Source organism: Chrysemys picta, chromosome 1 (genome assembly GCF_011386835.1).
Source record: "Chrysemys picta bellii isolate R12L10 chromosome 1, ASM1138683v2, whole genome shotgun sequence".
NCBI classification, from domain to species: Eukaryota; Metazoa; Chordata; order Testudines; family Emydidae; genus Chrysemys; species Chrysemys picta.
In genome coordinates, this window is record NC_088791.1 from 110,567,308 (window position 1) to 110,594,467 (window position 27,160).

The following is a 27,160-nucleotide window of genomic DNA, read 5'->3' on the forward strand; positions in this document are numbered from 1 at the left end:
GGGCTCCCCAATCTATTAGGAATGCATCTATTTTTAGAAGAAATGTTGGAGGTTGTGTGAATGGGACCTCTGCACAGCTGTTCATTGAGTCTTTCCACCATTCCAGGGAGTGCTTGACCCTGGAGGGTATTGACACTGGTTTGTCTAGCCTATCCTTGATTGGTATGTAGACAGACCTGAGCCATGCCTGCAGACATGTCATGTGCAGTCTGGCATGAGAGATCAAAATGTGCATGCTGCCATGTGTCCGAGAAGCTGGAGGCAATATCAGGCTGTCATTTGTGGGCTGGCTTTAACAGTCTCTATTAGAGTGGGCAGAGTGTGAAATCTGTGCAACAGGAGGAATGCTCTCGCTCCATCAAGATAGACCCCTATAAACTTCAAGCACTGTACTGGACTCAAGGTCAATTTCTGAATGTTGATTTGTAAGCCCAGTTGTGTGAATATGTTTATCATCCTGTGGGTGGCCTATAGGGCATCGCTGAAGGAGCAGGCTCTGAGGAGACAGTCATTCAAATATGGATAAATCACAATCCCCAAGGTGCACAGATGGGCCGCTACTACGGAGAGGGCCTTGGAGAATACTTTGGGTGCGAATAAGAGGCTGAGGTGAAGCACCCAGTATTGGTAATGATCCAGATGGAACATAAACCTGAGGAATCATCTGTGGGATGGTTGGATTGATATACGGAAGTAGACATCCTGTAGGCTGATGGCCGAGAACCAAATCTCCCTGTTCCAGAGACGGTATAATCCAAGGGTTCTCAAACTGGGGGTTGCAACCCCTCAGGGGGTCATGAGGTTATTACATGGGGGGGTCACGAGCTGTCAGCCTTCACCCCAAGCCCCGCTTTGCATCCAGCATTTATAATGGTGTTAAATATATTCAAAAGTGTTTTTAATTTATAAGGGGGGTCACACTCAGAGGCTTGCTACGTGTAAGGGGTCACCAGTATAAAAGTTTGAGAACCACTGGTATAATCACTGCTGGTGCAACCATCTTGAATCTTTGTGCCTTCACGTATTCGTTTAGTGCTCTTAGATCTAGTATGGGTCACCAATCTTCATTTTTCTTGGAAATCAGAAAATATTGGGAATAAAAACATTTGCCCCTGAGGTGCATCGGAACTGGTTCTATGGCTCCTAGGCAGAGCAGGTGATCTACAGTAGAACCTCAGAGTTACGAACACCTCGGGAATGGAGGTTGTTTTGTAACTCTAAAATGTTTAACTCTGAACAAAACGCTTTAGTTTACAACTGAACATTGACTTAATACAGCTTTGAAACTTTACTATGCAGAAGACAAATGCTGCTTATGACCACCTTAAATTTAAATGAAACAAGCACAGAAACAGTTTCCTTACTTTGTCAAACTGTTTTTTAAACTTTCCATTTGTGGTTTTTTTAGCAGTTTACTTTTAACACAGTACTGTACTTGCTTCACTCTCTGCCGCTGTTTGATTGTGTACTTCTGATTCCAGATGTGGTGTGTGGTTGACCGGTCAGTTCGTAACTCTGAGGTTCTACTGTATTTCCTGTCTTAGCAGTCTCTTGTGAGAAGAGTCCCTGAAGGAGAACAGGGAGGGAGGCAAAGTGGATAGAGTACCCATTGGAAATTATCTCCAAGACCCATCTTTCACAAGTTAAGTCTTCCCAGTTTCAGAGGAAAAGAGTAAGGCGACATCCAGAGGAACGTGGGAGGTCTGTAGGTCACAGCTATGTTGTGGCAAGTGGTCTCCGAAGGCCTTGACCAAGGCGTCAAAACTAGTGTTTTGAGGTTGAAGGCTGAGATGTTGAGGATTGAGGAGCTGACAGTTTACACTTCTGAATCCTAAGGCCTCTTTCTCTGTGGCTCATAGCCACATTCTGGTGTTGGGCACTGGAGCGGTTAGGATGGCTGGGAACTGAATTTCCTCTTCTGTCCCAGTGTGTAGATCCCTAGTCAGCATAGGGTGGCTCTGGAGTCCGTTAAGAGTATGGAGTGATAAATCAGTCTTATCCACAAAAAGTTGTCTATACCTCCTTCAGCAGTCCTGAGAGGTGTAACCACAACACTTGTATCATCATGACCGTTGTCGACACTGAGTGGGCTGCTGTATTCACAGCATCTAGCACAGTCTGGAGTGCCATTCTCAGTACCAACTGCCCCTCATTTTTGATGGCCTGAAACTAGTCCCGCTGTGCTTCGGCAGGTGGTCAATAAATGCATTCAGTTTAGCAAAACTCATGTGGTCATACTTCACCATTAAGGCTTGGTAATTTGCAATTCTGAATTGCAAAAGTCACTGAGGAATATGCATTCCTACCAAATAAATCAAGTATTTTCCAGTCTCTGTCATGAGAGATGGACTGATTGTGATGTTGGCCACAGGAATTTACCACATCCACAACGGAGTTGGATTGAGGGTGAGAAAAAAGGAACTCCACATCCTTGGAGGGCACGTAGTACTTTTTATCGGCCCTTTTGCGTGTTGGTGCAATAGAGGCTGGCATGTGCCAAATGAACTCAACAAGAACTAAAAGCACTTTGTTGACTGGGAATGTGATTCTCAAGGAGGAAGAGGAGGTATGCAATACGCCTAGTAGCTTATGGTGGGTATCTTTCACCTCCTCCTCGAGCGGAATTTGAAGTATGTCTGGCAACCTTTTTGTTAGATCCAGAAATAGCTTAAAACCGTCCACCATGCACGGTGGAGGGGGCATCACTGCGTCATCTGGGGCACAAGAAGGAGCTAGTTAGCTTCAAATCAGAGCACAAGGGAGGGAGAGCGGACGTGCAGGCTGAACGGACACTGCCTGTGCAGATACACCTACAGTGGATCACGCATAGGAGCACTCTTCAAAGAAGACGAAGAATTGTATACCGTAACAGAAATATCCAAGAAAAATTCTCAGAGCTATGGGATCCTTTCCTGGAAGTATCTGAATGATCCATGCTCTGTCCCTCGCTTCTCCCTTCTCTCTACCCACTTCGTTCCCTTCCCCACTTTATCACCATCCTCTGAAATTAAAATAAAGAGTAGAACCAAACTTAATAGTTTTTCTTTAACTAGTTGGATTTTTATAAACAAATTTTGTTTGATTGTAAATTGGGTAATACAACTACACCTCTTCCCCAATATAACGCTGTCCTCGGGAGCCAAAAAAAAAAATCTTACCACGTTATAGGTGAAACCGCATTATATCGAACTTACTTTGATCTGCCGGAGTGCACAGCCCCGCCCCTCCAGAGCACTGCTTTACTGCGTTATATTCGAATTCATGTTATATCAGGTCACATTATATTGGGGTAGAGGTGTAACTGATTTATATTTTAACCATTCACATTATATATAATTAAATGGTTCAAACTAAGGTTATGTAAGAAATGGTTAATAGATTAGGAGACGTTTATCTATAGCTATGTTTGCTTTTTCTGTACATACTTTTAAAAATTAATAATTAGTGAATAGAAAAAAAACCTGGTGCCTGACTGCCACATTTTCCTTGAAAGTATTAAAATAGCAGATTTGCTCTGCTTTAGCTATTTTTATCTCTGTCTCTTACTTTTTTAAACTACTTTAAAATATGTGTGTGTGTGTATACTAAAGGAAGAACTGGTAGTGACCACTATGTTTAGGTTGCCATTAGAAAGGATTCTTGAGTCTCTCTCACACCTGAATTGTTTGCAGGAAACCTCTGATATTGAGGACATCAGTCCTCAAGCTACAGAAGCCCTTTTCTTTTTCCTTGAAACTCCTTTCAGCTTTGGCTAAGACATAAACTGCTGAAAGTTAACATTTCCCTTCCCTCCCTTGCATTCCTCAGAAAAATTCAATGGCCTGCCAAATTAATAACTCAGGCTGATATCACCATCACAGCACTAGCAAGGTCGGAACATACAGGGAACACCTAGGTACTGCCGGAAGAGGTAGGTTTGTGGGGGGCAGGATAGGGCAAAATACAGTATCTCTGATGCTGCAAATCAGCAGAGGGCTGTTTCCCATTTCCAATGGTGTACTTGACCCACACTAATTTGCACTTACACTTTTATGTTGTTTAACCCTAAATTTTCATAACTTTTACATTTTTGTTGATCTGTCTTTCCCTGCAACCCCTTCCATGGTTAAGGCTGCGAATCATTCACAGAGGGCGTGACCTCCGTGAATTTTGAAGTGCTAGTGCGGCTGACCCCAGGACCACCCCAGCAGCTGGGGAAGCCCAGGGGCCAGGCGCACTGGCTGCTGCTCTGGCAGCCCCAGGCAGCTGGTCCCCTGCTCTGGCAGCCCCAGGCAGCTGGTCCCCAGCGCTGCCCTGGAGCAATGGTCTGGTTCCAGCGGCAGTGGGGCCGCAGGCCGCCCCCGGCCTGGACCAGTGGCGGCAGGGGGGCCCTTGCTACCCCCCTGCCCAGATCAGCGTTGGGAACACAGGTCGCTGTCTTCCCCTCCCCCGCAGTGGCAGGGGGCCCTGGGCTGCCCCCAGCTGCAGTGGGGCCCCGGGCTGTCCCCCAGCTGCAGTCTTCAGGAACGCCCCCTCCCAGCAGGTAAGATTTAGTCACAGGTATTTTTAGTAAAAATCATGGACAGCTCACGACTGTTATTGCCCGTTACCTGTCCATGACTTTTACTAAAAATACCTGTGACTAAAATGTAGCCTTATCCATGGTCATTGAATCCCTAATCAGCACCCGCACCCACACACCCCGTCTCCCTCCCTCATGCTTCCATAGTTCAGTACAAAGTTCTGCTGACACACAAGATGCAGAAAACATCTCAGATCTGTGAAAGTACGGTCCCCTACCGCAGTATTCCTGCCACTACCCTGCCACCCCACCACTGGAGAAAGAAGATGGTGGGCTTCTACCCAGCCATGCTGGAAGCCTCCGAGGCCTTCCACTTCAGCATCCGAGTGACAGAAGGAGGGTATAAAATGACATACATAGAAAAGATTGAAAAGCTCCTGGCCTTACCTGTGTTTTTGCTTTTTGCTCAGAAGCAGCTGTGCCACCGAAGCACAGGTCTCTGCCTCTTTCACAGCATCTCTGAGCCTGCGGAAGAGATCATTCTCCGGATACTTCCTGTCTTCAGCATCCTCCAACATCACTCTCAACTCTATCACATCTGCAATAATAGGATATAAGTAGTCTGTGCGCAAAAATTAACGCCATCTTAATCTGTTTCACTAGTCCCCAAACAAGTTCCCAACATGCTACCTAGATCTGAAATGCACAGCAGCAATGAAAAGCATCTATCTAGTATTTGTGTCACTTTCAATTTAGATCCATCTCTCCACTTCCACTAAGAACATCCCTCCTTTCACATAGCCGGAATCACTGGAAAAATGAGCTGAACAAAGGGGGGATTCCCCCAAACAAACTGCTACAGTGTGCAACAATGGAAGTCTGACCTTTCTTGTGATTGAGGTTGGCAGCCAGTGCCTCTGTAACTCTACTGACCCAAGTGTCATAGGACTGTGCTCTAACTTTCACTCCATACAGAAGAGAAGGGAGGTCCTCTAATGGATACCGGTACCTGTGGATAAACAGGGGGAAAGAGCAAAAGCATTAAACCTCCTGTAATACATAGGACATCCATTTCCATGCATAGAGATCAACAGATGAGGGTTAAGAAGCTCTGTATTACACCAAGATTCCTTGGCCTCATGGGAAATGAGGAGGCTATCCCTGCTGGTTAGAAAGAGGTAGGTGAAAACAACTGCTATATTTCACCATAAGTTTCTGGGTAACAGGACAGACTGCACATGGGAAAGGAGAGATAGGGAAACTTGTGTACCTGAGACACTTTTTCTGCATGGGACAGGAACACAAGTCAGTTGGATGATACAGGCATACGAGCCGCTCAGGATTACAAGAGCAAGTAAGAGCAGACAAGAAGCACGTGGTCCTGCAGGCTGCACACTGACGCTCATCATCTGGAACCAGTTCAAACACCTCCTCTTCTGACATCAGCACTCCCTGACAAAAATTTGACACTTGATAAGGACATGAGCCAGAGAAACAGTACACTTCCTTTCAAGAAGTCTTGTATTAACCCTGCACCGCACCAACAGCATGAAAAGCAGGAGCTGCACTCACGGTACTCACCATCTGCACAACTGATTCCCTTAAACGTGTTTCCTCCTCTGTCATGAGAGTCATTTCCTTGCAGACCATGGCAGCAAGCCCCACATCCAAACACTCTGGATCTGCAGCCATCTTGAAGATCAGCTCCTCATGAGAGAAGACGCAATGACGCCTTAGCCGTCGGTAATGATTCACACACTGACGTCCAATGGGAAGCTAGGAAATGCCAAGCAACAACAAAGTCATTATTTGGGGGTATGTTCCAAGGGGCTGTCCCACATCTCCCCATTTTGCCTCCCTCAACAAGAGTTGGGAAAAGGCAGACTTAGAAATACATCAACTAAAGAACAGTGTCTTTATGGAGGTAACCAATTATAATGGACAAATTACATCAGTTATCAAAGACAAGGTCTCCAGAACCTACAGAATGAGAGCCATGTTTTGCATCTTTTTTAAATATACAAAAAGCTAGTGGAGGTAGGTATATGGATTACTGGAACCCAATGGGTTCATATTTTAGGCTAAGCAAAAGGAATCTTACATAGCTAGTTACCAAAGTGAGCCCTGCATCTGTTTCTAGCTATGCAGTGTCATGGTACAATAGGGGTCTTGAGCCAATGCTTATACCACTAAGAACTGCAGTAACTGGGCACAGCAAGGGAAAGGGAGAACACAGCTGAAAGCATTTCTCTTTGGGGTTTAGCACAGTGGGTTATGTATTCTATAGAAGTGCAGAAAGGACAACTGCATGAGAGAGCACCTCGGCAGCCCTAGCAGTTAACTGAAGGGTGAATTGTCAGGATTAGTTCAGACACATGCTTAAAAGAAAGCCAATATTCATAGTTGTCAACTAGAAGCTATTTAGATTTGATTTGTAAGACCTTCAAAATGCATTTGTGAGGGAAACTCGAATGACTTAACTATAGCAGTGCCAGGTACTGCTGTAACATAGGAGATTACTATCCAGATAAACAAGTTACTAACATTCTCTTAATAAAGGCCAGCTAGCAGAGACATGGACACACATGTGCAACAGAACGCACCCAGTCTGCAGTGCAGAAGTTCACGGCCTCAGCAAAGTTGTAGCCCTGGTTAAATCCGGAGTGATAAGCACGAGGAAAAGTCACAACAAACTCACCAGCGCACTGATTGGTCCTGTACACCTAAATACAAATCAGGGTGGGGGAAAGGAAGGAGAAAACTGAGATTGGCAGCAGACAGAAAGTTAAAATAATTCATAAAAAAAGGACACTGTGAAACCATCTCCCTTCACCTGTAGGAAACAATAGGGAATTTACCTAGGCCAGGATACATTAGGAGGGTGTTTAACCTTTTGAAAATTAAATCCTCTTTGACAACCTTACTAAAACAGGTTAAATAAATAAATCAGCAGTTAAGGCCCATCACAGGGCTTGTCCCTTTTGGGATTCAGGTAGGAAGTTTCTCTACTATCAGTTAGTGGATCGTCACTTACCCCTTCACACCACAAAGTTTAAAAGCCTCTGGGAAAGAGTATATTTTGCTTTGTTTGGACATCTGCCAGAGATGCAATTTAGCCTACTGAAAGTGATTGGTCGTGACTTAAAGGGACACAATTCATATTTTACAAAAATGTAGATTTTACTAAACCTGAAAAATAGAAATGTTTTCATTATATTTTTAAATTCCAAAGGAATTTAACTACCTTGTAGCCATTGCTACAATTTTGCATTGTAGAGAACCTGAAAATGAAAATATTTAAAACAAAAGTGAATCTATGAATCTGACTTCACTGATTTTCATTGGCCAAGCTAACTAAAAAGCAAACAGCAAAAGCCGTGTACATGACATTTTAAAGATTTTAGTTTTAATAAGCTACAATATCAATAGTAACAAAGGAAACGAAATCTGTTTACACAACATTTTAAATTGACAATGTTCCATTAATTTGGTTCGCAGTACGGTATTTTCTTAATTCCAGATTAAAAAGGGAATGGACATATATATTGCTATCAAGAATAGCCACAGTTATAATTCACGCTAACAAAAATTTTCAAAGGGATATAATTTAGAGAATTTTTTTCACTTCAAGGTCCCAGAAACACAGACAAGGTTTTCTTCTCGAGGCCAAAAGACCAAAAACATCAATACACTTGATCATGGCCTTGGATAGACCAAGAGACTACCTACACTTGACCTCATGCTTCAAGACTTAAATCAATCTCAAACTGTTAGAGATCATGATGAGACCTAATGTGGGTGCCGGTTACCTTACATCTGCCTATAACAGGGTTTTTTTACACTTTCCTTTGAAGCATCTGTTGCTGGCCACCCTCAAATACTGGACTATGTTAATGGTGATATTTAACCAAAGCCCAGTGGTTAATTACTATTTAATTAACATATTGAATTCAGATATCTGGTTCTTTAACAGCTGATAAACACAGGAACAAAAATCAAATAATTATGATATGCAGTGAATATATTTGTTCTATATTGTATTTTATTTTATTTACAGCTTTTTGGGGTCTTTTTGCAAGAGGTTTCTCTCTTGATCAGGTGAGCCACTTAAGATCATTTAATAGGTTGCCCCTAGTGGGTTCTCACTAACTGAATTCTGCTACATCTACACTGACTTCAATTTCACACTGAAGTCCTTCAGCAGAACATTACCTCCTTCTACTGCAGCATGCTAGAGAATTAGATGAAAGACTACCCCTTAATTGATTAACTGGATCCGAGGGATCACCATAAGAGTTCTTAAATGCTATTCCAACACATCGTAAGGAAAATCTGTCACAAAGCGAAAGGTATATAAAAAAGCAGTGCGTTACAGAGATATAGAAGAAATTCTCATGTACTACTCACAGGCACACCATGTTCCATCAGCACATTGGGGTTCATGATGGTGACAAGCTGATGCAGGAGATCAGGCTGTGACTCAAACAGTTCAGGAGCCAACTCTCTCATCACCTCCTCCAGTTGTTCTGCTGCATGAGAGGGCACTCCGTACCAGGTCTTCGGCTCTCCCCTGGCAGAAAACATAGCCCACAATACACATTACCTAAAGGAAAGTGAGGATGTCATCCTAATGCAAGGTGTGTCAGTTAAGGACAACTGCACCTGTATTTCCCCATAGCAATGGCACCCACTCTCAGGCTTCCAACTCCCCAGACGTTGCCTTTCTTGGGTGTAGATGTGCGTTCCACTCCGTTCTGATCAAGGTATTTTCAAGTAGCACAGTTCCCTGCCGCACTTTCCTGTGTTATTCCAAGCCAAAGCAGGCTATTTAAGCACACCTGCTCACTTTCTCTTCAGAGATTTATCACAGTGATTGGCAACACTTATAAGTTACCACACAGTTCTTTCTATGCAAACCTATTTTATTCTAAAGGTGGAAGCCCCACAGAGAACACATTAAAAACAATAAAAGAGCCTATACACATGCTAATAAGCTTACCAGAGATCACCCCAACCCTAACATGGGCTCTGGCTGGAGCAGTCTTCCAAACTCCACTCAAGGGGTTTCTTTTGTGTTCACAAGTTCATCAGAGCTTCAGCTCAGAGCAAGCACATTCATAATGTTTAGTCCACCCTTTATACATCTCAGGGGGTCTCAGATCTGGAGTTTCCAGGAGCAGGTAATTAGAAGACAATGGGTTTTCTTCCCCAGAGCATAGCTTCAAAAGGATGGATTCAAGTGGATCACATTTGCATCCCCCTTCCCCCAGGTACTTCCTAGGAAATCCACTTCACAGGGATTGTTCCAAAAAGCCTTCTGAAGTTCCTAATACCTTCCAGAGATTTCATTAGTCAGTCTCCTAGAGAAGTTATATACATACAATTCCATAACACACACAATTGCATTTTTAATACAAGGGACCCCAAAAGGTATTAAACCTAATTCAATAAAGTCCAGTTAGGATACTGTCAGTGTCACACAAGGTATAATCCAGTGATTTCACAGAGCCTCCCACCACTCTCCCTGAGACACTTTTCACATGGCAAGAAACAACATTCTCAAACTCACTTTCTTCTTGGGCTAAAATGAACATAGTGTTCTAACTTGACAATTAAGTGAATTACCTCCAGAACACAATCCATAGCTGCATTTTCTACCATTATCTGACAGAGTACCAGCAGGCACTTTGCCACGAGAGGCCTAAGTGAGAAGACAGATGCCAAATACCATGTTCTCCAAGGAAAGGGTTCCTATTTTTTCTCCAGACAACTGACCGGGTTTTAGCAGACTAAGATCTTAACTGCAAAGCCACTTCCTAACACCACGCACTTACCCAGAACGGAGTTTAGGATGGGTGTGGAACAGTCCAAACTCTGACACCAGCAGAAGAGTGCACAACTGCATCAGAAGTGATGACAACAGCACACAAACTCAGCATTCCAGCAAGGAGATGCAGCCACCACTTTGCTACACATAACCAATTACTGGAAACCACTGTTCTGAACCACAAGAGAAAGACAGCTGACTGGGATACCTGTGGCGAGATTTATACACCTAGTGACAGGTAATGTGCCTAATATGTTAAATATGAATGGGGATTGGGACAAACAAGAGTGAAATACACTGATAAGAACGAGTAACTGCCAAACAAATTACTCCAGTCTTTCCAATTAAGTCTTAGCACCACAATGCTCTGTACTGGCCTATGAGCCCAAGAATTTGTCAACAGTTTTCTGCTACTCAAATTATCTACGAATACAGAAGTAAGCAACTCTGTCTAAATACCTCAATGTCTGTCTAGCATTCACTGTCTAAATACATTGCAAAATTATTCAGAAGCCAGCCAAAAAGCTAAGAAAAATAATATTGCACTCAAGAGTCTAATTTTGTTCACACCAACACCTCATCTGATTCCTGAAGTCTTCAGTGACACCTGCTAGTAGGACACAACCAGTCCAATCCCACTAAGCAAACCTTTCCCTTACATCTGTCTGGGCTCTTGAAACTGACCAGCTGGCACCAAAGCCCAGCACAATGATCTGGCTCATGGCATGCTGAAGTCAATAACCAAACTCTAAAAACAAAACATACTCTAAGCTCTTAGTTACTAGCAAACATACTTCTCCAGAAAACTACAATCACAGTTCAAAGGCAAGTTGACTGTTACAAGATGTACACACAAGCACACACTTTTCATTTTGAATAGGGGTGCTTCCCACAGCTTACCCCCCAAAACTGCTCCATTATTACTGAGCCTGGACATGGAAAAATTGCAGTATGAGTGGTCTGTTTGCAGTGAATTTGGTGGTGGTTGTTTTTTAAATAAAAACCCAACCACCAAAACATTTTGGGAGAGCCTAACATCAAGTTAACGTCACTGAGAGATTCCTAACTGGAAGTAGTGTAAGCACCACTACATCAATATAGAACTGTTCAGCTATTTGCTATCATGTAATATACCGTATATACTCGTTCATTAGCCTGTTTGTTTAGAAGCCGACTCCCCAAGATGGTTAGGTAAAAATAGCAAAAACTGTATGACCCTTTCATAAGCTGACCCTATAATTCAGGGGTTGACAAACTTTGGCTCCTGGCCCGTTAGGGTAAGCCGCTAGTGGGGCTGGACGTTTTGTTTACCTGGAGCATTCACAGGCACGGAGCCCCTCAGCTCCCAGTGTCTGCGGTTTGCTGTTCCCAACCACTTCCCACAGCTCCCATTGGCTGGGAATAGCAAACCGCAAACTCTGGGAGTTGAGGGGCTCCATGCCTGCAGACACTCCAGGTAAACAAAACGACAAAGTATTAGCAATTCAATTCAATGATTCCATAGAGTTTAAAATCATAACATTTTGGTGTACACCCATTTATAAGCCGGCCCCTGCTCTTTGATGCGTCACTTTTTTACCAAAAATATTCGGCTTATGAACGAGTACTAACTTCTAAACTGCATTATAAAGTAGCTTATCATTCAGCCAATAGGATTGCTTGATTAGATGAGTGCACCAAGACTTGCTAAGAAAGGATGTCTGTAGAACAGAATTTTCCATTGTTACTGGTGATGGTGTTTAAACATCTACATTTAACCAAAGGGTTAACACTGAGGTGCCTTATACAGTGATATCTGCATCCATCTCTCCTATTAGTGTCAGTCTCATTCTAAGGAAATGAACTGCTTATCTCTCTTATGGGCCTTTGGTCTCAGCCAAACAATAAGAAGAATGGACATCACTAGGTACAGGTATTAAATGAAGAACTGCATCAGTTAAGAGCAATCAGGGCAGTGCAAGAGAAGAGGGTGACAGGAAGAGAAACCATACCAGTGCAGGTAATTGATGGAATAGCTCCAGTGGTCCTCAATGTGCCAGCAGAAAGAGGAGAAGCACATCCCTACATACAGCCAGGGCACCTTCATGCCAGAGATATCTGCATTGATATGAGCGAGGACTGACTGTTCCAACACTGGCATGTTATTCAGGTTCCAACCAGAAAGTGCATACTCCTGCCAAAGAAAGGGAGAAAGCTGTGAAGTCAGAAGACCATTCAAATACTCTAACAAGCCTAAGGAGAAGGTAGCCCTCAGGATAAATAGAGCAGCCTATTAATTTACATATTAGCCTTTGATTGGTATTCTGCCATGCTGAAGCTTCAGAAGTGGGAAGTATTTTTTTATATCAAGCACTTAATCAAGTCTTCCAACTACTCCTTAGACCTTAATCTAGCAGCCAATCCTGTAGTGAGAGAATTACGTCAATGCAGTTCTAGATATTGGTTTGGATAGAAACCTAAACATGCTTAAGAGACTTTCACTTTTCCCTGTTCTTTTGCTCCAAGTAAAGCACTGGTCCCTACAAAATGGGTGGCAAATGACATCAACATGATATCCTGAAGGCAAAATTCAAGCCTGGAACGCACTTCAAAGAAATCATGAAACCCAAGCCTTACTACATCTTTATGAACCATGTTCTGGGAAATCAGTTACTCAAAGGCCCATTTTATTGCAGAATGACTGATCTTAACCTTCTTTACAAAAACTGCTTTACGGTTACATACTTAAAAACAGGAGAACTCCCTCACTGTCCTTGCTAAGATCATAAAAACTGCCATACCCGGTCAGACCAATGGTCCATCTAGCCCAGTATCCTGTCTCCGACATTGGCCAATGCCAGAGCTACAGAGGGAGTGTACAGAATAGGGCAGTTGGAGTGATCCAACCATCATTCCCTTCCAGCTTCTGACAGCCAGCAGTTTAGTAACCCCGAGCTTGGAGTTGCATCCCTGACCATCTTGGCTAACAGTCATTGATGGTCCTATCCTCCATGAACTTATCTAGTTCCTTTTTGAACCCAGTTATACTTTTGGCCATCACAACACCCCATGGCAATGAGTTCCACAGGTTAACTGTACATTGTGTGGAAAATTTCCTGTGGTTTGAATTAAGCCTGTTGCCTATTAATTTTATCAGGTGGCCCTAGTTTTTGTATTATGGAATAGAGTAAACAACACTTGCAATGGTAAAAAAGTATAGAGGCAAAAGAATAATAGCAAGTCACCACTCAGATGATCCCAAATTCACCTCTAACTACAGACACCTCAACATGCCTCCACCAGAAAGACAAAGTTAAGAACTGTGTTCATATATAACATGCCTCAAATGCTCATCATAGTTCCTTCACACCAGACCACATTCCAGGATGGCAGATGTATTGCAGGCCTCAGCAACTCATATTGGCTAAATTAATTTAAACAGAGCAGAAGCCATGAAAGGGTACTAAGATAACTATTACTAGGACTCAAGTTATTTTAAGCATGTCTGGGAAAGATGGACAAGATTTAGTGGCTCTTTTCCCTTTCTACTTCTTATGATAGCATGGCATATACTGTATGTTGTGAGTATGAGAAGATACAGGTAAGGAGAACAACTGAAAACCAATCCATTTAACTTATCTGCAGTAGATTCTAAATATAGGACATCTGGATGAGAAAGCTGATGTTCTGATAGTTAACAGAAGGTTGAAGAGTTCAGGAAAAAATCTTATCAGTCTCCTTATGCTGAGAACGGTTCAGAAATGCATGCTGAGTACTGCCTTAATACCTTGCATTTCTATCACAACCTTCACCTGAAGATCTAAGCACTTTACAAAGATTAACCCTTGGAACAGCCATGCAGCAAGGAAAAATAATTTGTCAGTCATAGTAAATCAGTGACTGTGCCAGGAATGAAACCTAGGTGTCTTGACTCTAATCCCCCTGCTTTAGCCTCCAGATCACGTTTGCCTTAAAGAAATGTTGGCACTGTAAAAGCTATCACCATTTTTCTTCACAAAACTGCAAAAATCCACATCAATTTCAGTCCTAAATGAAGTGCAACTTCCTGTTCTGCAAAGTTTGGGTCAGTTAACATTTCCCCATTCACACCTCCTCTTCTGGCATCATCTTTCGACGGCCATCCTTCACAGGGAAACCACTTCCAAAGTCCTTGGATGAGATATCAGCCCCGTATTCCACAATGACATCCTCCTCAATGCTGCTCACCAGTCGCCAGAACTCCTTCTCCACCAGCTCAGTGGGAACCATCTGTAAAGACAAAGGCATTCCAGGGCATACAGCATTATCCCAGGGTAAAAAAAAAAAAAAAAACCCACACCCAAAACTGATGATGTACCTTCCCCAACACCTCACAGATCAGACATTAAATCCAGTCTCCCCCCACACCACACACAAGAATCAAATTCCATGGAAATCATATGATTCTTTTTTTTTTTTTTTTGCCATTCTTTACACCTTTCTACATAAAATTAAATCGACCTAATTTAGGTCGACATACAGACACCACAGTAATTACTGGATTTTTTCATGTCCACACTAGCCTCCTCCTGCAGGTGGTGCGTGCCTGCACTGACTTAAGTGGGATAGTGTGGCGGGGCTGACAGTTGTCACCCCCAGGCCAGGAGAGCTCCAGCTGTCAGCCCTGGAGACTGATAATCAACAGGTAATGTAAGTAATGCAGTGTCTACACGGACACTGCTTCACCCTAACTACATCTACCTAAGCACTATTCCTCTTGCTGAGGTGGAATTGTTAGGTCGGTGTAGTGTGCAACTTATATCAGCAGGAGCAACATTGTAATGTAGATGCTTACAGAGTTAGGACAAGGTAAGGAGCCTTACATTGACCTCTGTAGTGTAAACCAGGCTTTAGAAGCCTGTTGTGTGGGAAGGAGTAGGTGGAAAAGAAAGCTAGGATGATTAGAGGCAAAGTGCCCAGATATAGTTCTAGTTAGAAAAACTAATAAAAACAAATAGCCTCATAATTCTGTAAGAATAAAAAAAGTGAGCAAATGCCCTGAACTCCAAATGTGTCCATTAAGGACTACTACATCATGCTATGGGATAATTTTTTACACAACACACAGTAAACCTGTGGAACTCCTTGCCAGAGGATGTTCTGAAGGCCAAGACTATAACAGGGTTTAAAAAAAGAACTAGGTAAGTTCATGGAGGATAGGTCCAACAATGGCTATTAGCCAGGATGGACAGGGATGGTGTCCTTAGCCTCTGTTTTGCCAGAAGCTGGGAGTGGGCGACAAGGGATGGATCACTTGATGGTTACCTGTTCTGTTCAGTCCCTCTGGGGCACCTGGCACTGGCCACTGTTGGAAGACAGGATCCTGGGCTAGATGGACCGTTGGTCTGACCCAGTACGGCTGTTCTTATGTAATTTTACCACCAGGCCAAATTATGCACATACCCATCAGAAAGGAACACAGCAACCATGACATATCCAATAATTCAATCGGATCTTCAGAACAGACTGATACTCACTGAACAAAGAACCAAACTGTGCATCTATCACAACAAATTGGATAACAGCTGCCCATTTGGGTCAAGCAGACCAATGTCCTCTTCCACCAACCCCTAAATTCTCAGCCACCCACAGATTTATAAGAATTACAAGAGGCAGAAAGATTCTTTGTTTCTACTTCAGCAAGGGTGCTCCTTTCCAAAAAGGAAACTATTCACTAATTCTGGAGTGTTAATGGGACACCATAAACTTAATCACATTTGTCTGAAACTTTTTTAAATCTATCATTGCTGAAAGTAACACTGAAGTTATTTCTTATATTGGCTTTTCTACAGTGCTTATCACCACAGTATTTCACAAACATTAATTTAGCTGCACATAACCTATCAGCTAAGGAAGTACTATCTCCTTTTTACAGATGGAAGAAACAAAGCAGAGAGATTGTGTGTCTTGTTCAAAAAGTGTCATGCTACGGGAAACCTACAGCAGAACCAGTAACAGAACCTAGAGCTTCCATTTCAATCCTGTGACTGAATCACAACTCCATCCCTAGATTATTACAGCAAAAAAGACAACTGGGGAAACTTCTCTCTCATTTGAAGGCTTATATATTATGCATTACACATTTGACAGATCTTTCTGTATAATCAGACCATAGTCTGTTTCTCCAGTTTGTATGGTTCTCACACACAACATCGGAGACATTTTTATAAACAAGAAAAAGTAGTTTTTAAAAATAAAACTTGGTAAGGAGCTGAGGGCAGAGGTATCTGCAACTTTTTAAACTGGCTAGGGTAACAGAGTATACTGGGTCCTTTAAGAGCAAGTGCCACTAATACAAATCTTATAGAGCTCAGCCCTTTAAAGAAGAACATGCTGGGAGATAGTCCCCAGGAGGGATTGATGAGCAATGTAGTCCCAGAGGCTCATGTGATCAGAGGGTGGGGAGTCAAATGACTGAACTATACAAGAAGCCTATGGCTCAGTTAAGAAGAGGGAGGGTAGGACTTGGAGGAAGGCTATCCAGAGTCCAAATATCTGTAAGGAGCAGAAGGTGACTGCAGAGACCAGGAAGTGAAAACTGAAGGGCTCTCCATCAAGAGAACACCAAGTCCAGAAAGTGGGCTGTAAACAAGAACAGAGTTCACAGAATGGTCTCAGGATGGGGTGAAATAAGGAGGAAAGGCTTGAGGCAGCACATCACTAGTGGGAGCTCAAGACCTGGTGGGATTGGTTTTGCTTGGGGGCTTCCAGCGAGGGACAACCTGCATCAGCTGGTTAATCCTAGTGAAGACCACTGACTGAACTCAAAAAAGATGTGAATTCCATTTGATTTTATGAACTCTATTTAGGACTAATCTGATCCATTTTATGGTAGAAGATAGACCAGGTCTGAGAATCTGAAACAGGACCATCAACAACTGAAGAGCCGTTCCCAGATGGTACCATGGGGGCAACAGTCTGTGGCATTGATTTTATTGACCCTCTCTAAGCAACCCTACCTGAAAGCTGGGAGAAGGGAAAATCCCAGTATGACAAAAGAAGCAGGAAGGAGCGTCAGACCTTGCTTTTAAAAGGGACACACACACTCTGACAAGAGGAGGGAAGTCCTTCACCAGACCCAGAAGACTGAGCAGAAGGAGTGGAGGGTCAGAGGGACCTGGTTCCCCTGAAGGAGGCAGACTAAACCCTAAAGGGGTCTCAGAAGTAGAGGACCAAAGGAGAGAAATGCATTCAGCTCTTTGTTGTTTACACATAGAGATGTATATTCTCTGTACCGTCTAAGAGTAAAGGGGTCTGTGTCTGGTTAAAAAGTTCCTTTACAAAACTGGTGTACCTTACTTTATCTGCCATGCATCCCCAAAGAGCTGAACTGAATACCAGAATGTCCATGAGAGCTGATAGCTAGGGAAAAATGTGCATTAGCTGGTGAGGAGACTTAAGTGGGAGGACTGGGGGAGGGGAGGGCTCAACACTTGACTTTGAGCCCAAGGCAGCTGGACTGCAGGATCCCACATCCTAAGGGGGAGGGTGCCAGACACGGAGTCTGCACCCCAGGAGCGTGCCAAAGAAGCAAGAACTAGAATGTGTGTCTGGATGCTGCTCAAACACAATGGATATGGAAGCATGTGCAATTCAAATATTGGTTCCAATACAGCAGTCTGGTGACCGTCCATGGAGGGGGTGAGGAGGACACTCAGCCACTTTTGTAACAGGGGTCAAAAGACTTGAACCATGCCTGAGTCAAAAGGATTATACAAGGTGAAAGGCTGGAGGAAGAACCCTGTGCCAACAAGGAAGAATAAATACATTATTTGGACTGTCTGGTTTGCTGAACCCTGAAAAAGGAAGGAATTTGATAGTTTGACCAAAATACTTTGCTGGGGTATAGGCCTAAGTCACCCATCCATCAGAAGGAAACAGCAGACCACAAGCAGAAAGATGGGAAACTGAACGAGACGTGACCAGATGCCAGAGAGCTAAACCATTTGTTTACATATTTCAAACTGATATTGTCAATCATGAGATGCCCATCAAAAACTGTGTGTGTCAGCTAAAACTTCAGTGCCTTCCCCAGTAACAAATCCTGACAAATAGGGATACTTACGTGGACTGGCATGTTGAAATAATCAGATTTGAAGTTATCTGCCATCTCTCCAAAGCTCTGGAGGGTGTACTCCCTGACAGCCTGCTCAAATCCAAAGGCCTCACGCGGTTTGTTACATTCCTAGGAGAGGCAATACAAATATTACTCCTGCAGCTGATGACAAGCAGCCAGGCTCTTACTGGAGGAAGTCAGTGCCTAAGTCAGTTTCCTTGGCTAATGCAAACGCAAAATACTGGTTTCAACTGCTTTCTCCAGATGGGGCAGCTCCTACCACACAACTACCAGTTGGGCAGCCAAACCAACGTGTTCAAGCCGACTGGCATGCAGCTTCACCTGCACTACCAAAGGCACCATCTCAGCACTTGCTGAAGTAGTTCAGAACGACAAGGGACAGCAAAGATACTGAGACAGCCTTAAGCTAAAAGGGGATTATGTGAGATTTGGGCACTAAAACAAGCAGCTGTAGCAGAACTGCACTAGAGCAAAACTTACAACTGCCTTAGTCTTAGTAATGCAGAGTAATTGTAGCTATGTCAGTCCCAGGATATTAGAGAGACAAGTTGGGAGAGGTAACCAACAGAAGCTCGTCCAACAAAAGATATTACCTCACCCACCGTGTCTTAGTAAGTCAGTAGCTGGTTTAGCTGTGGAGAAGATAAGCTTATGTGGAGAGAGGGAGGGAAGGGTAAGAGGGTTTATTCGGATAACTGTTTTGGTATAATAGTTTTATGCTAATTGGTTAGTAACTTCAGTCATCTGACATGCACAGATTCAGAGGAGTTTCTTTCACTGTCTTATCCACAGAGAGGGGGCAAATAGCAGCCTCAGTCACATCACAGGCTATTCCACCTTGCCTATTTCCGCAATGCCCCTTTCAACACCAATAGAGCCCTCTGACAGTATTTATGTATACAGAGGTATATCTGAACATGCAAACATGCCAGACAGCTGATGGCTAGTTACTTTTTTTTTATTAACACCCTCTAATAACTCAAATTCAATCCCAGCTCTTAATATGCAGAGTTCAGCTGCCCAGAGAGTTTTAGGCTTCCTCTGGCAGACACTTTTCCTTCTTATGCTGCCCAACAGCTTTGTTTGCTCAACAAAGGGCTTCTGGAGACTCAGTCACAGGTCACATCTTGACAATATCCCAAACTAAATATAAAACTACCCATTCTGCTCCAACGACAAGAGGAAGAGGACAGAGCTCAAAGGGCTGAGCTACCATTGTAAATGGCTCTTCCTAATAACATGAATAGATATAGAGAGTTGAGTAGTCCTGTACCTCAGCAACACATTTTGGGCATCTCCAGTCACCCTTGGGAACATCAGGCAAAGGGGGAATCAAGCAAAAAGTGTGGTAGCTATCATCACATCCATCACACAGTAGCAGTTTGTCCTCATTGTTTCCCCGGCCACAAAACAAGCAAACATACAGATCAACCTGTGGAGAGAAAAAAAATAAAGTCAGTGTAATGTTATGATCAGTCTCCATTACCCAGGTGCTGCCTTCCATAACCTCCCTTGCTAGAGTCTTACTAACTATATAACACAGTGCTGAAATCAGATACTTTGACATTAGATAATCCTCTCCCTCCCACCCGCTTACCCAACAAGAGAAGCACTGATAAACCTCCACTGAGCTCCTGCTTCCCAAGGCAGCCACACATCTGAGAATCTGAAAGAACACAAGATGGTAGGGAGCTAGGGAATAGCCATCCAGCTGAGCTATAGGGGGAGGAAGGACATGATCAAGTATCTTCCAGATAGATAACTTGAAGAACTCATTTACATTTACTTTAACTAGAACTAATTTACATTAAATTTAATTTGAGAAGATGAGGCTCCATCCTTGTTATATCCTCAGTATGAATGCTTTCTCCACTCTCTGAACCCCAATGATGAAGGTTAATTCAAATTAGATCTCTGCACAGTGCACTCTGCAAGAGCCCCCATGGCTAGATCAAAAATAGGCACTGCATCAGTATCCGTGATACAAATGTAATTATATCTGAAGCTGTTCTCAAATGCAGGGACAAAAAACAGACCAGGCCAGGAACAGAGAAACATTGCAAATTACAAGCTGAGAATCCAAAGGCAAAAGCTACATGCACCAGTGCTAACAGTCCTTCCCCTTGATCTTTACTCTTCTTTGATTACACGAAGGTAAGATTCCAAGTAGCAAAGTGTAAGAATTCATGCGCCAGCACATCACTTCCTCATTTACTGTCTGCCCAACCAGAAAAGCACTGACTTGAAGAACTGTCTCAAAAACCAAGGAGATTACTGCACAATCAAGGTCACAAATTCCCTCCTGCTAGAGCAAGGGGTTGGCAAACTACAGCCCAGAGGCCACATCCGGGCCTTCAAACGTTTTAATCCAGTCCTCAAGCTCCTGCCAAGGAGCAGGGTCCAGGGCTTGTCCTGCTCTGGCACTCCAGCCAGGGCCTTGCCCCGCTCTGCGCGTGCTATGGCTCTGCACGGATCCCGGAAGCAGCAGCATGTCCACCCTCCGGCTCCTATGCATAGGGTCAGCCAAGGGGCTCCGCAGCTCCCACTGGCCAGGAACCAGGGCCAATGGGAGCTGCAGGGGCGGCGCCTGCAGATGGGACAGCACGCCGAGCCGCCTGGCTGCGCCTCCGCGCAGGAGCTGGAGGAGGGACATGCTGCTGCTTCCGGAAGCTGCTTGAGGTAAGTGCCGTCTGTAGCTGCACCCCGACGCCCTCCCATGCCCGAACCACTTAACCCTGCCCTGATCCCCCTGCCACCCTCCAAACCCCTTGGTCTCAGCCCGCAGCAACCTCCTGCACCCCCACCCCTCATCCCCAGCCCCATCCTAAACACCCCCTCCCCAGCCAGAGCCCTCAGCCCCTCCCGCACCCCAATCCCCAATTTCATGAGCATTCATGGCCTGCCATACAATTTTCATACCCAGACGGGGCCCTCGGGCCAAAAAGTTTGCCCACCCCTATGCTAGAGCCCACAGAAGTATAGCTCCAGTATCAGTAAAGATCAGCTATTTTTCTCCCTAAAATATACTCAAGCCCCTAAAACGTTTGTTTTAGAAAACTACCGAGCTGTGATGCAATCTAAATACGTTAGTCCGTTACTCACTTACTGTATCTGAAGAATGATTTTATGTTTAATCATTTATTGGAAGCACTCAAATTTAATACATTACTTGATCCAAATTCCCCCATTATTCCCATCAGATGAGAGAGAACCCAGATTGTATCTTTTTATTATGTAGCCCAAAAAGCAAGACAGGATGACACTAGTTTTAACTAAGTCAGCCTGTCACTACAATATTAAGTCTTTTAAGTGACTGAAACACAATAGGAATGCATCACGTAAGGCAAAGCCCTACTGTTATTTCACCCTGTTTAGGAGAGTATGCACACCCTAGGTGTGCAAACATGCAATGCTCCTTAAAAATCTCACCATTTTCAATTACACATGCTTGACAGGAAATTTTCAAATCATCAAAATTCTGCAAAAGTCCACCATTTTCCAGATTTAGTGAAAACACTAGTCGTCCTCATGGAAGATCACATCCAGGCCAAGTTTGAAACTTAAGCTATTTGTGTTCTAACAACGTCTAAAAGTGTGGTGGGATTTTGTTTGGGGGTTTTATTTATTTTATAAACACAGAGAAGGGGCGGGGGGAGGAAAAATACACCCCCATCTCAAACAAACTCAAGAAAATGGATATGGCAGAGGCTCTAGATGGAAGGCATCACCCAGACAGGTTACTTTCAGAAATAGGGGATTACAATTGTTTACCACATTTACTATAGCAACTGTCACCAAGCAATCACTATGATCCTAAGGTACTGCCCTTTTTCCATAAACACATGCAACATTGTATATTACAGCACAGTTAACATGTGATTAAATATCAAAGCCATACTGTAAAGCAAACATACAAAAGCAGATTTATGGTTGCTGTGGGAATCTCAAATCTTGTGACTTTTTTGCAATTAAATCCTCAACGTTTTTGCATTTGTGCATTTTTTGCACAGAATTACCATTTTACACAAAGGTAAAATAATAAATGGGTGGGGAAGAAGGACAACCAGAACTACAGTAGTATGTTCTTCAGATGACAACTGTAGACTGATGTACAAGATGTGTATGTTTCAAAGACTCATTTCCTTGAAGGTGTCTCATTCAAGTACTATCCATGCTCAACGAGCATTCATTTATAGAGGTTCTACAAGACCACAGCCAAGGCAATATAGCTGCAAGCTTCTGGTTTTATTGCTACCTTATTTGAACCCTTGTCACAAGTGAGAGACAACACAAACAGGAATCAAACTCGGGTGTCCTGATGAGTGACAACTGACTAGGTAAGAAAATTTTTCCAATAAAATCTTATTTAAAAAATGAAAATCACTAATAGCAGCCATTCCTGTCATGGAAAAACATCAAGCCTAGAAATACCATGTACTCTCAACAAGTAACTCATCAAAGTACTAAAGGGATCCAATGCTTTTAGTTTTGAAAATGAGACAAGCTTGGGCCTATTCACACTGGTAACACCATCTGCTTCCAAGCACCTAGCTGCTGCTGCTTTAAATTGCAGTTTATGACCCCCATAATTTAACTCAGACGCCATTTCTTCATCTAAAAGATCTCATTTGAGTTTTTGTTCAAGTCCCATGGCCCCTCCTGGAACTGGGAATAACTAACATTTCTAATAACCAGCACAAGTTTTGGGAAGACTTTCAGAAGCTAAGGGAAAATAATGCATTCTGCATGCTCAGTATGCTGTTTTTGAAGTGCACAGAACTTAATTTCTTCAAACGTGTTAGAAGTACTAATCCTTATTCAGGACTCTGTACATGTGCCAAGTATGACAGTTTAAATAAAGCCATTTGAGTTATCCAATAAAATAAAAGAAACTATACCCTGTTTGTCCATGCTCAAGTATCAAACAGCTACATAGATTTTATTTCTTTCCTTTATTTTTCTCCCTGGTAGACTAATAAAAATTAGATGTTTCAACTCAAGACAGAGTTTGAGACAAAATTAGTCTGGTTTTCTGTAGTTTAAACCAGTATTTCTCAACGAACAGTCCATAGACTGGCACTGGTTCCAGAGATTTCCCTGACACAGCTTAGGGTGGCAGCAAGCCAGTCCCTTGTATCAAAAAGTTTAGACTATCTTAGATACTTATATGGCCTCCATTACTGTAGTATATGAGCACTCATAATCTAATGTATTTTTCCATATAATACCACTAAGGAAGGAAAGTACTGCTATTTCCATTTTACTGATGGAGAACTGAAGCACACAGAGACTAAGCAATTTGCCCAAGAGCATACAGAACATGTGTGGCAGAGCAGAACCTAGATCTCTTGAGTCTCAGGCCAGTCTCTTCAGGCTTTATCAGCATTTTCTGATAAACTAAGGGGGAACTGCAACCTCGAATGGAACATTTTTACTGTGATTAATTCAAATTCTGACCTTATAATGTAATATCTGTTACAGTGCCCTATTTTCCCAATGGCACAAATACATCAAAAAGTAACCCAAGCTGACAGCTTCATTTCCTATGCTCATGTGCTCCAGAGCAAAGAAATCACACTTACAAAGTTGACAGAAATTGTCCCTTTGCGCTGCCTCATCTGCATGCCAAATGCTTCTGACTTGGTGCCTTTGCGTCTTCGAGAGACCTCGTCTTGAAGTAAAATAAAGTTACATACATTTCATTAATATAGCATAAAGAAAGATCCCACATACAAGGACCATGTAGAGACCAGCCTGCTACCCTGCCTTTGGCAGCAACTACTACTTAATGCTGTAGAGAAAGCCAGAACTCTTTGGTGTACCTGACCAGTTTACTCCTGGGGGGAATTCTGTGCCACTGCAGAATGCAGAATTTCACAGAATTCCCTGTTTCCCCCAGAGAATTTCTGGCTGCCACTAGGGGGTCACTGGACTCTGCAAAGCCCAGCTCGCAGTGAGTGGAGTGCCCAGCCTGGAAGGGCTTGAGGCTGCATGCTCTTGGATCCTCATTCTCCTGAGACAGGGAGAGGCCTGGGAGACCCAGCCAGCTCCGGCAAAGGGTGAGGAAGGGCAGAGCTGCACCACACCATGTCCCCTGGCGGGACAGTAAAGAAGTTGGGGGGAATAAAGGGGGTGCTGGTGTGAGAGTTGGGGGCTGCCTCAAGGCTGAGCTCTCGGGGGGGCTGGGGAGGGAACAGGTGTCTGGGCCGGAGGATGGCCCGTGGTTGGGCTCCGTGGGGAGGGGTATATAGGTTTCTGGGCCAGAGGGTGCCCTGTGGCTGGGCTCTGTGGGGGAGGTGGGATGCCGGGGGGGGGGGTGCCCTGTGGCTGAGCTCTGGGAGGAAGAGGGTGTGGGTGTCTGGGCCAGGGGGTGCCCCGCAGCTGGGCTCTGAGCCAATGGGAGTGCAGGTGTCTAGGCTCTGGAGGCCCCACACAGCCCCCCTCCAGCACCTCCCAACTGGAACTGGGCTGCTGTAGGGGTTTCTATAACTCTTTACTCATGGGAGAATCTTTTTTGCTGTTGTCTGTATTGACCACATACTTGTTGACAGGTATTGTGAAATAAATTTGAAATAAATAATTGAAACTGGAGTGATTATATTGTGTTATTTTGACAAATAAAATATGCAGAATTTTAAAATAATGTGCGCATAATTTTTAATTTTTGGCACAGAATTTCCCCAGAAGTAAACTGCCAGTTGTATCAAGCTGTATATGACTGGGGAAAGAGTAAACCCCCCCCTTGCTGATCGTCACAGGAGATCCAGGAACATCATGAAGCGAAGTGGATTACCCTCATAATTTGGGTGCTTATCTAGCATGATTGGTGTCAACATTTATCAACCCTTTTTTCAAGTCCAGTAATTCTCAACTGGTACAGTAGGTTTCCTAAATAATAAAGAAATATGACTATCAAATTAAGAGAGTCCAGCCAATGTGGTTAGCCACCATGAGTTCTGTCAACACCCCATGAATTAAATCCCAAAATGTTTAACTTTTTCACATCATAGTGGCTCATTTTTACCTCTTCCCACTTGTCTCCAGAAAGAGCAGCGAGGTTTGGTTCAAAAGACTGTTTTAAGAGTCTAGAGACAGGCTACTGTGTCCTTCCCACCCCTACCTACAGGATAAGCCAGAGTCTTATTTACCTTCTTTATCCTTTGCTCCCAATGCCAGTCCCACCATCTTGGGTCCAGCTCCGAAGATCTGCAGCTTCTTCAGCTCAGTATTTCTACTCATCTCTCCTGCCTCTGCCTGAAAACAAGACCATATCAACACAACCATCAGCATTTACCTTCCAGGTCTCCACTACTCACTGTACACATGTATCTCTACTCTCTTCCTCTCATTGCCCCATTCACAATCACAACATCCGTTTTACCCATTAGAAGATGCAAGGCCTGATTTTTCATCCCCAAACCCAATATCCAGATGCAAGAACGGGAATGCAATGAAACAGACTAGAACTTCTCTTCCAATTCTCCAAACAGATGTCTCCACATTTAGCATTAAAGAGTTTTGTTACAAAGGTTGATCTATACAACAAGTGATCACAGAGAACTAGGTTTGACTTCTGGCAAAAACAATTAATCACCGATGCAACACTTTCCAAGTTACTATGGATCAGGAAAAGTTTGATATTAATAAATACATTATTTATCTGGCACCTTTCATCTGCTCCCTTGAGTGGGTGGCTATATCCACAAACTATTAATGATGTTCACAGGTCTTCTTGAATCCTTGACTGGGCTTGGATTTTCAGATGCAATGGCAGAATTACTATTCCCCACAGCCCCTACCTACACATGGTGTGCTTCAATTCATGTGAATTAAGCAATGAAAAATACTTATTAGGTCATCCAGGCCATCCCCCTGACAATGCAGGGTTGTTCTATTTTAATGTTTTGTCCCTTCCTGTCCATTCATTTACAGTCCTACATAACTCCGAGCCTCTCATTTTTGTATTACCATAGTGCCTAGGAGTCCTAGTCGTGAACCCAGATTCCATTGTACTAGGTACTATAGGCTTATCCAACCTTGTTTTATTCCATCATTGCCGCCACTCCACCAGAGATGGGAACCTCAATACATCTTTTGTCCACTTACTTCTCAAAAACTCTCTCACTTGGTCCACGTACTTTCTTTTATGCTACCTCCTACTCTTGGAATGGCCTGGTGTACCAACTCAGGAAGGAAACTACCTTTTCTTCATTCAAGTCTCTCCTAAAAACCTGCTGCTCCTACAAAGCCTTCAAGCCAGTCAACTAAAACATTTTTAATCCATCACGCTGCCCACTAATGCTCACTGAGAAACTGCAGTATCTTACTGATGTTATCCTGCACTTCCTTCTCTTGCTCCCCTATTGTACTATAAGATAAGTTTGTTAGCTCCTTGGGGGTATGAATCAGGTCTCTGCTGGTACTGCCAGGCACCTATCACAATCCTCAGTGATGTCAACAACAACAACAAAAATAAGCTTTCTGGTAAGCGGTGCTCAAAACTGAATGAGAAACTCCATCTGCAGTGACAATATTGCTATAAACAGATAATATAATTTCCATGTATTCATGTCAACTTTTCATGTTTGTTCTTTTAGTTGGATGCCAAAATGGACTGAAATGCAAGTCTCATTTGCTAATCACCATGGGTTTTTTTGTTTGTTTGTTTTAAGCACTACTGCTATCCAGATATTTCCCTCCGACTGGATTCTGTGTTTGAGCTTGTTTTGTCACTCAG

The 27,160-nt window shown here is 43.4% G+C and overlaps 1 protein-coding gene across 2 annotated transcripts in view; it reads right to left on the minus strand.

Annotated features, from left to right (window-relative positions):
• KDM5A (lysine demethylase 5A) overlaps nt 1-27,160 on the minus strand; it is a 77,056-nt gene that overhangs the window by 35,392 nt on the left and 14,504 nt on the right. For both annotated transcript variants that reach the window (XM_008164215.4, XM_008164214.4), the window contains 12 exons: nt 25,572-25,677; nt 24,006-24,094; nt 19,697-19,855; nt 18,412-18,531; nt 14,418-14,576; nt 12,320-12,501; nt 8,909-9,071; nt 7,105-7,224; nt 6,083-6,277; nt 5,772-5,953; nt 5,386-5,510; nt 4,949-5,099 (listed from right to left, as the gene is read on the minus strand). In XM_008164215.4, the coding sequence (XP_008162437.1) occupies nt 4,949-5,099; nt 5,386-5,510; nt 5,772-5,953; nt 6,083-6,277; nt 7,105-7,224; nt 8,909-9,071; nt 12,320-12,501; nt 14,418-14,576; nt 18,412-18,531; nt 19,697-19,855; nt 24,006-24,094; nt 25,572-25,677 (1,751 nt within the window). The remainder of the gene's footprint in view (nt 1-4,948; nt 5,100-5,385; nt 5,511-5,771; nt 5,954-6,082; nt 6,278-7,104; nt 7,225-8,908; nt 9,072-12,319; nt 12,502-14,417; nt 14,577-18,411; nt 18,532-19,696; nt 19,856-24,005; nt 24,095-25,571; nt 25,678-27,160) is intronic.